Source organism: Hypomesus nipponensis, chromosome 23 (genome assembly GCF_054491055.1).
Source record: "Hypomesus nipponensis isolate SF chromosome 23, ASM5449105v1, whole genome shotgun sequence".
NCBI classification, from domain to species: domain Eukaryota; kingdom Metazoa; phylum Chordata; class Actinopteri; order Osmeriformes; family Osmeridae; genus Hypomesus; species Hypomesus nipponensis.
The window spans coordinates 9,666,592-9,674,907 of NC_140383.1; the positions used below are offsets into that span (position 1 = coordinate 9,666,592).

Sequence of the window (8,316 nt, forward strand, 5' to 3'; positions counted from 1 at the left end):
TAATTGGGCATGTAAATAACCTGAAAGTGACAGTAAATCAACAAGGATCATTCTGAACCATAGGAGGATTTGGTTTTAGTTCATACAGACTGAATCAGAACAAACTGCAGTGCAAGACTTTATTTAAATATAACATTTCCGACTAAAACGCCAGAATTAAGACACCATTCATATACGAAGGAAGAAATTAATTACATAAAAGTATACTCTTAACTAAAATCGCAGACTAAACAGTACATCTTTACATACGAGCAATCAATCAAATCAGTTACATGGCACTGATAATGTAATGAATTCACACACACAGGCTTTGAGTGACAGGTCTATGTCTACATCAACCTTCACCATTCACACCAAAGATTCCAACACACAGAATAAATTAACACAACTCTTCTGTCATATTTCAACAATTACATGGTGAACAATCTTTCAACATTGTACTGGATTTTACTCTCAGGCTTTGAATCTTCATCTGTATTTTAACTAAATGTAAAATATTAAGACACTTCACCTATGTACAAATCACATCAGTGGCAAATAGTTAGCAATAGACCAGACATAAACCGACACACACACACACATCCCCACAATCCAAATGTGCACGCTTAGCTTTTACAAACAAACAACCAGACAGACAATCAGTCGACTGCCCACCTAGACAGACCATGCAAATGGTCATGAAAGACCGATGCAAATGGTTCCTTCCATTCACGCAGGTAGGCCTGGGAGTGGCTGGCTGAAGGCAGATGGTGTGGGGAGGGGGGGGGGGGAGAGCGTGCTAGAAGTAGTCCCTCCGTCGTGAGTCATCACTGATGAAGGAGGGATTCCACTGAGCAGGATAGATACAGGAGTGGCGTGATCCGGGCAGACCAGAGAAAGGGTACAGGCCGTTCCTCTCCAGATCCGAGTTACGCAAAGCAGGCTGAAAGACAGGAGCAACAGGTGAGGTGAGGGGGAGAGAGAGAGAGAGAGAGAGAGAGAGAGACAGAGAGAGAGACAGAGAGAGAGAGAGAGAGAGAGAGAGAGAGAGAGAGAGAGAGAGAGAGAGAAAGAGAGACAGAGAGAGAGACAGAGAGACAGAGACACAGCGTGTATGTGTCCTTGTTCGACTGTATTTCTACAGTAATTGAAGGTGACTGAATGGGCTTACTAACTAGTAGTGATGATTGGATTGTGCATCGCCCCCAGTACTTACTGAGTAGTATATATCGGTCATCTGCAGCAGGTTCTTGGTGCTGCCGTTCTCCTGCATCTCGATGGCCTCACGGCCCCACTCCGTGGACACTCTGGGGTTGCTCTTGGGAAACTCAGCATAGGGAGACATCTGGAAATCTCCACTCCTGAAGATAATCTTGTTTATGTCGTTCTTGTCTTTCCTGTGACAAGATGAGAAGTTGTCACGTTATTGTTACAACATGGTTGTCAAACAATGGTTGGTTTAGCCTCTCCCTGTACACTTACTTGCAGCAGGTGACAATGAGAGCAATGATGAGAATGAGGAGCAGGGCTCCCCCCGCTGGAGAAACGACCACAGCAATCAGCTTGTAAACTACAAACACAAGAAACAAGCAGGCCATTAAACACAGCCAAAACAGGAACATTCAGGAAATCGCCATTATAATTTGATAGGTTGATGATATATGAGGCTCCACTTACAGTTCCCACAATTAAATCCTCCAAATCCAAATGTGCACCTGAAAGTTCCAAACAATCAGACACAAAGTGGTGCTTTAGTACCAATCATGATATAGTACTGAGTGGATTTTGCCTTCATGACTGGCACAGACACGGAACCATTCTCAATGCTTACCGGACACACGTGCCATTTTCCAGTTTGCTGCCATCGCCACATTCTGGAACAATTAGCGATCGATCATCAGCATACATCAGAAATCCATGTAGGAACTCCCATGTCATGACTTCTGCCTCTGGCCCCCAGGCCTCTAATCCCAAGCTCCAAGCTCTTACCTATACAGGACATGTCTTCGGGGTTGAGTTTAAAGTAGCCAGGTCGGCATCGGCAGTACGCCGTCCCACTAGAGTCAGAGCAGTCGGAGCGCTCTGTGTCACACAGAACCTTCTGGGCCAGACACAGACTCTCCTCTGTCAAACACAAACGAGTTGAGGTCAGGGAGCCAGGCTTTAGAATGAACCACATTTCACATTAGGGTAACAGAAATTGTGGATTCCTTTAGAAGGGGAGTTTATGGGAACTCGCGGTCACATGACATGACTTTTGCAGCCCGAGAATGTGTATGATCGATAACCGTGGGTGCGGGGGAGTTGTACCGTGATAGGACAGCTGATGGTGGAGGATCTCTTGGCAGTGGGCGGAGGCCGAGCTACAGTTCCTGAGGCTTGTCTGGATGCTGTGGTAGACCTGGGCGCTGGTGACCTCCGTGGAGGCGGCGAACATGTTGACGGCAGAGATGCGCAGGCCGTCCCCCTCTCTGGAGGAAGACAGCAGGTAGGGTGAGGCCCGAGGGCACACAGCGATGGCATGGGGGTCCCCTGAGGAGGGCTCGACATCAGCAAACGGCTAAAGGGTCTCGCGTGTGAAAACAGTGAACAGGGTTTTGAATTTGTGAGGGGAACTGCACACGTACCTTTTGCTTAGAGTGGAGCGGCTGTAACCGTGCAGTATGGACAGCGAGGCATTGAGCTGGGAGAAGGAAAAAAAGCAGGGACAGAGGGGGTCGTCACGTCCTGCGCCGTTGTGACACTGCTATCCCGGTTGTGCATTCCTACAGAACGTCCGACAAGACACAACATCTGTGGACATTCTAGCCTACCAGCTGGATGATCTCTCTCTGGATCTCATGCAGGGTGGTGCTCCTGGAGAGCAGGGGGTCAAAGCGGGGGTTGTTGACACGGAACGTCCCCAGGAATGTCTTGGCTGTGGAAGGACAAAAGGGCCCAAGGTTCAGCGAAATGACAGCTGCGCAATTCTCGATCCGACTGATTGCAATTGGCCAGACTGACTTCAAGTCAGGAGAGACCGGGACCATTGCCGGCTTGGTTGATCTTAGCAGGCCAGGCGAGGGCGGACAGTGTCCTTGATGTGGCCCCTCGTAGCACCGACCCTGGGTTGGGGTAGCAGCCGTGTATACTCACCCCTGGTGCAGGTGCGTCCGTCCTCCAGGTCGAGCCCCAGGGGACACTCACAGCTGAAGGAGCCCCGGGTGTTCACACACCTGGAGACCAGGGGGCACGGGTCATTCTGGCATTCGTCTACATCTGGACCAAACATACACACAGACACACACACACACACACAGAGGGGCACAGTGTACACACATTACCTGACATGTAAATTGACCATTTAAATGCAGTCAAAATCGGAAGTGGATCCCCATGGTTCATGTTCCTGGTGTAACCTGAGCTTACCATTACTGCAGGTCGGTCCACTCCATGCTTGCAGACAGTGGCATGTGAAGTCGGTCTCACCGTGGGTCACACACATCCCTCCGTTCACACAAGGGTTAGGAGAACATGCTTTGCCTGGAGAGAAAACCACAAGTCAGCCCCATTGACTGAACAGGCCCGATTAAGATACACATAAATACAATACTATAACCCCAAACTGTGTTAGTGTAGCCCGTTTGAGCTGAAATCTTTCAGATGATTTCATCCGTTTGTTCAGAGGTCCATGTTCATTGACATGAACGTGCATGGAGCCGAACGTGGAAACACCCACACTAAATGATCTATCCTGGTATACAACAGGAAGTCGCAGACATTTGTCATCCCATTGTAACCGGATCCCACAGTCCACTGACCTGCTGTGGGTGTCGACCTGACTTCCATCTGAGCGGTGGTGACCCCCACCTCCGTGGTGGCCCTTTCCGTGTCCCGGCCAGTGCTCGTGGTGTGTGCTAGAGTGCTTCTGGTGGGGGTGGTCCTGATGCTCAAGGCTGTGGTATGGTGGCTGTGGGTGGTGTGGTTGTCTGGAGTGGCGGTGGAGGTCTCCAGGTGCCTCGTGGTGGTGTCTGTTGGAGAAGCCCCTGTGGAGGGCCTCTGGCTCGGAGTCGGCGCCTGGGTTCCACTGCCCCCTTGGTGCTGGGAGGTGGAGGCCGAGGCCTGCTGGCCCAGGCTGGAGTCAGTGGTTGTGGAGGGGGTGGTGTGCTGGGTGTGGGCCTTCAAATGGGTGCTGCTACTAGGGGGCTCCACTGTCCAGGTGGTGACCAGAGGTGGGGTCGGGGTGGTTTCGGCAGCAGCCGTGGCCCGATGGGTTTCCTCATCCACCTCCGTGACCTGGGTCCTGTGCGTGGAGGTGCTGGGAGTAGTGGCCTGGGCCTCAGTGGCCAGTCCTAGCCTGGGGGTGTCTGGGGTGAAGGGGGGCTGACCGGACAAGAACCTGGACAGTGAGTCATCCACCGAGGTGACGCCATCTCTGCCCCTGGGTGGTGTGGTGGTCAGACCCAGCCTGGTTGTCTCCTCAGCCCCGGCCGTCTGGGAGGTCATCCCCTCTGTCCTGCCCTGGCTCTGGGTGCCGAGATCCCCTGTGGAAGAGTGTGTGGAGGTCCCAATGCTGCTGGAGGAACTCCCACCCAGCCGGGTGGTGTTGGTGGGTCGATCCTCTGTCGAAGGGGCAGGGGGGGATGAGGAAGAGGACACCTCGTCCTCTGCTGGGGTGGTCCCGCCTCCTGAGGAGTGGCCGGCGTCTGCTGAGTCCTTCTGCCGCCTGGTGTTGTTGTCGAGCACGTCGAGAGGGGGGGTGGAGTTGGGCGAGGAGTCCTCCGCAGAGGAAGTGGTGTTTTGCTCAGTGGTGCTAGGTGGCCCTGTCAGGGGGACTGTAGCTGGGGAGAGACCAGGGCCCTCTGCCTCGTATGAGGAGTTAGCAGGGTGGTGGGACTGGGAAGTAGAGTCCAGACCATCAGCCTTGGTGGAGGAAATCCTGTCAGCATGGTCCCGAGACCCTGTGACCCCGGCCGTGAGCCCCCAGGAGGACGACTGTGAGGGGTTTGAATCGTCTGTATAGGTGGAGGTGCTGTTGGAGGTGACAGACAGCAGGGTCCTCTCCCCGGCCCGAGTGATGGTGGAAGAGATGTAGGTGCTTTCTGTGTGGACAGGTAGACCCACGGTCCTCACCTCGTCACCGTCTGTGTGAACATACAGGCCGACAGTCCTCTCGTCTGTCCTCAACTCATCATTGTCTGTGTGGACAGATAGACCCACAGTCCTCATCTCTGTCTTCACCTCATCATTGTCTGTGTGGACAGATAGACCCACAGTCCTCATCTCTGTCTTCACCTCATCATTGTCTGTGTGGACAGATAGACCCACAGTCCTTATCGCTGTCTTCACTTCATCATTGTCTGTGTGGACAGATAGACCCACAGTCCCCACCTCATCATTGTCTGTGTGGACAGATAGACCCACAGTCCTCATCTCTGTCTTCACCTCATCATTGTCTGTGTGGACAGATAGACCCACAGTCCTCATCTCTGTCTTCACCTCATCATTGTCTGTGTGGGCAGATAGACCCACAGTCCTCATCTCTGTCTTCACCTCATCATTGTCTGTGTGGACAGATAGACCCACAGTCCTCATCTCTGTCTTCACCTCATCATTGTCTGTGTGGGCAGATAGACCCACAGTCCTCATCTCTGTATTCACCTCATCATTGTCTGTGTGGGCAGATAGACCCACAGTCCTCATCTCTGTCTTCACCTCATCATTGTCTGTGTGGGCAGATAGACCCGCAGTCCTCATCTCTGTGGAGTCCCCCAACATGAGTGCCGTGTCTGGGCTGCCCTGGAGCCTCTGCTCCTCTGTCACCGCCCTGGACCTCCCTGGGAGGGCAGTGTAAATGTCAGTGAGGGTGTCTGGGGTCTGGCCCTCCCAATGTGTGGTGGCTTCAGTGGTGCCCATCACAGTGGAGCTCAGAGGCTCACTGGAGGGGATCATGCTGTCTTCTGGTGTCCAGCTGTCAGTCTTGAATGAGATGTGCATGTTCTGACCGGTGCCTTTGGAAACAAGGGTTCCAGAGGTTATTTTGACTGAATAATCGGGTACCACTTTGTTTCATTACTTTGCTGAATATTTACAGTATTTCAGTTGCAGCATGACTGCAGTGTTTTTACATTTGACATTTCACACAATTTGCAGTGGGCCTATCCTACCACCAGAGAGCGCCCACACGCTCCTGTCTCACACCACAGAGAGAGAGAGAGGGAGAGGGAGAGGGAGAGGGAGAGGGAGAGGGAGAGGGAGAGGGAGAGGGAGAGAGAGAGAGAGAGAGAGAGAGAGAGAGAGAGAGAGAGAGAGAGAGAGAGAAAGAACAGAGGGAGAGAGAGAGAGCGAAAGAGCAAGCTATTGTCAGAAGTTGCTGCGGATGTAATGATTCTGGGTGGAGAACAATTGGCAGTCAAGCATGTCTACCCTAACAAAAGGCTTGGGCCCTAAATATGGAGGTGACTCTCTCCTCAGGGAATAAGCTGTTTCCTTCCTATAGCTGATCAAGCAGAAGCCTGTGTTCAAATACTGTCACTGCAGGCATGGAGTTCACGTGGTGATTATAATGTGATCCTGAATTGTTTGCCAGACACAGAATTTGATTTACTGAGTTTGCAAGTATACAACAGCTGTATATACTGTGCGAAAGTCTTACACTTTGCACTTTCCAAATGTACTATTTGTACAGCACTTTGTAGTCTTTCTAATGCCGTTTTAATCATAATCAAAAACAAAAAAATCATGATCCCAATTAATGTTAATTCAGCAACTTTTTCCTGTTTTCTCAACTTTGTAAATTACAATTACTGAGATTTCATCATACAATCTGAATGGTGCCTACTGTAAGTCAGTTTTCACAATACTGACATCAAAATCAACAATAGGCACCGCGTTTATTTTAAATTCCATTTCAGAGGAGGCTCTTGGCTGTTAGCAGCCCAACTGTCTGTGTGGGGCGCTCCTGTAAGCATCACCATTAGGACAGTTCCCAACTAGCACTTGAGAGAAACTACAGGCTCACTAAAGTTCCACCAGCCCTCCTAACACCTTGCTGCTGTAGGGGGCTGGGTAACAACCCTGGCAGGGAAGAGGATGTGTTGCTCCGTGTGGTGGAACAACATTCTGGCTGGAACACAGAACAACAAATGGAGGGAAGAGTTCATCAAGACAGCAGCCCGTCGAGAAAGGAATGGGAAAATAGGCCAGGCTCTTGGTCTCCAAAGGCCTTTGATTAAATGCAGACTATAATGCAGTATTGGTCATCGCCTTCAAGTTTGGTTTATTTTCTGCATTGCAAAACCAACCATACTTCTGTGTCTCTCAGAAGTGTGTATGTTCTGCACTAGACTGGCTTCATGCTTTTAAGTAATGTAATCATTCTATGGCTCAAATATCTCATTTGAAGTGGCACATTCTACAACGTATTGGTGCATATCCCTTTCATTCATTCAAGTGGAGGCATAAAATGAGTCTCTTGCTGTCACTGAGATGAAAATGATTAGAATGGTTGGTTATGGATAGAGTCAAGTGTGTAATTTACTAAATTGAAAGACTTGCCATGGAACAATTCACTTTCATACTATTTTTGTGCATCAATTACGTTGCAGTTGTTCTTCAACTCATTTTACCTCTATTAAGTCTTCACCTCCAAAGTATTTTAGATAATTATATGCGTACAAGATATAAGTTAAACATCTCTTCGAATGACAGAGGTATTTAATGATATAGTGTTAAGTGCCCCATTTGCAAACTGCGTCCAAAATGATTGTGACCAATACATCCTTTAACCATCAGAAATGCACTTTACCTTACCTAACTTCCTCTCTGTTTGTGGCTCATCAGTCCGTTGAAGACCTCTTGTAGTTATTAATTCCCTAAAGTCTGTTCCGGTACTAAAAACTTTCTCTGGCAGTGCCGTTACTTCTTTCCAGTTGGAAGAGTTGATTGAAAAGTGCCCTTCCGTCACCTCCTTCCCGTCCATATCGCTGCTTTTAGTGTAAGTCCATATATTTTGAGGTCCTGCCACGAGCACCATAAAGAGACGGAGTACGATATTTAAGAAACACGTTTCCATGATGAAGTCCTGAAGAGGGTCGCTGGTATATCCCAAATAATGCGCGGTAAATCGACCAAGTCCACCATCGGAAACGGGGTCTCAGTTGAAACTTCTTATTGTAAATTATTCGGTTGAGCCATACCCACTGAGGACGATGGCGGGTAATACGTTTTGAGTCGGCAAAGCGAGCTAGAAACAGAAGCCTGTTATCACATTCAAGGCGCCTGGCTCCTCCCACACATCCCAAGCGATAGTAGTTTCCACCCAATTCCGTTATTCAGAAAGAAACCCACACAGCCCAT

At 49.8% G+C, this 8,316-nt stretch overlaps 1 protein-coding gene across 2 annotated transcripts; it reads right to left on the reverse strand.

Annotated features, from left to right (window-relative positions):
- Window positions 1–105: 105 nt before the first annotated feature.
- heg1 (heart development protein with EGF-like domains 1) lies at window positions 106–8,186 on the reverse strand. 2 transcript variants are annotated; one of them, XM_084689250.1, is made up of 13 exons: window positions 7,771–8,179; window positions 3,780–5,969; window positions 3,388–3,501; window positions 3,115–3,237; window positions 2,793–2,896; window positions 2,607–2,662; window positions 2,290–2,450; window positions 1,969–2,103; window positions 1,811–1,853; window positions 1,657–1,694; window positions 1,462–1,549; window positions 1,196–1,376; window positions 106–922 (listed from the first exon to the last, which is right to left on the reverse strand). In XM_084689250.1, the coding sequence occupies exons 1-13, from the start codon at window positions 8,030–8,032 to the stop codon at window positions 779–781; spliced, it is 3,639 nt and encodes a 1,212-aa protein (XP_084545376.1). In that variant the 5' UTR covers window positions 8,033–8,179; the 3' UTR covers window positions 106–778. The 2 variants fall into 2 exon arrangements, 1 of the variants encoding a protein (XP_084545376.1); XR_014741657.1 differs by lacking the exons at window positions 106–922; window positions 1,196–1,376; window positions 1,462–1,549; window positions 1,657–1,694; window positions 1,811–1,853 and having other exon boundaries at window positions 2,290–2,511; window positions 7,771–8,186.
- Between the last annotated feature and the right edge of the window lie 130 nt (window positions 8,187–8,316).

Excerpts from the sequence above, each read along its gene's own strand:
- heg1 (XM_084689250.1), bottom strand. The coding sequence starts at position 8,032 with ATGGAAACGTGTTTCTTAAATATCGTACTCCGTCTCTTTATGGTGCTC. Across the intron at positions 3,238-3,387 it reads TGGACCGACCTGCAGTAATG|ATGTAGACGAATGCCAGAAT; the intron begins GTAAGCTCAGGT and ends TGTTTGGTCCAG. Across the intron at positions 1,550-1,656 it reads AGGATTTAATTGTGGGAACT|TTTACAAGCTGATTGCTGTG; the intron begins GTAAGTGGAGCC and ends TTGTGTTTGTAG.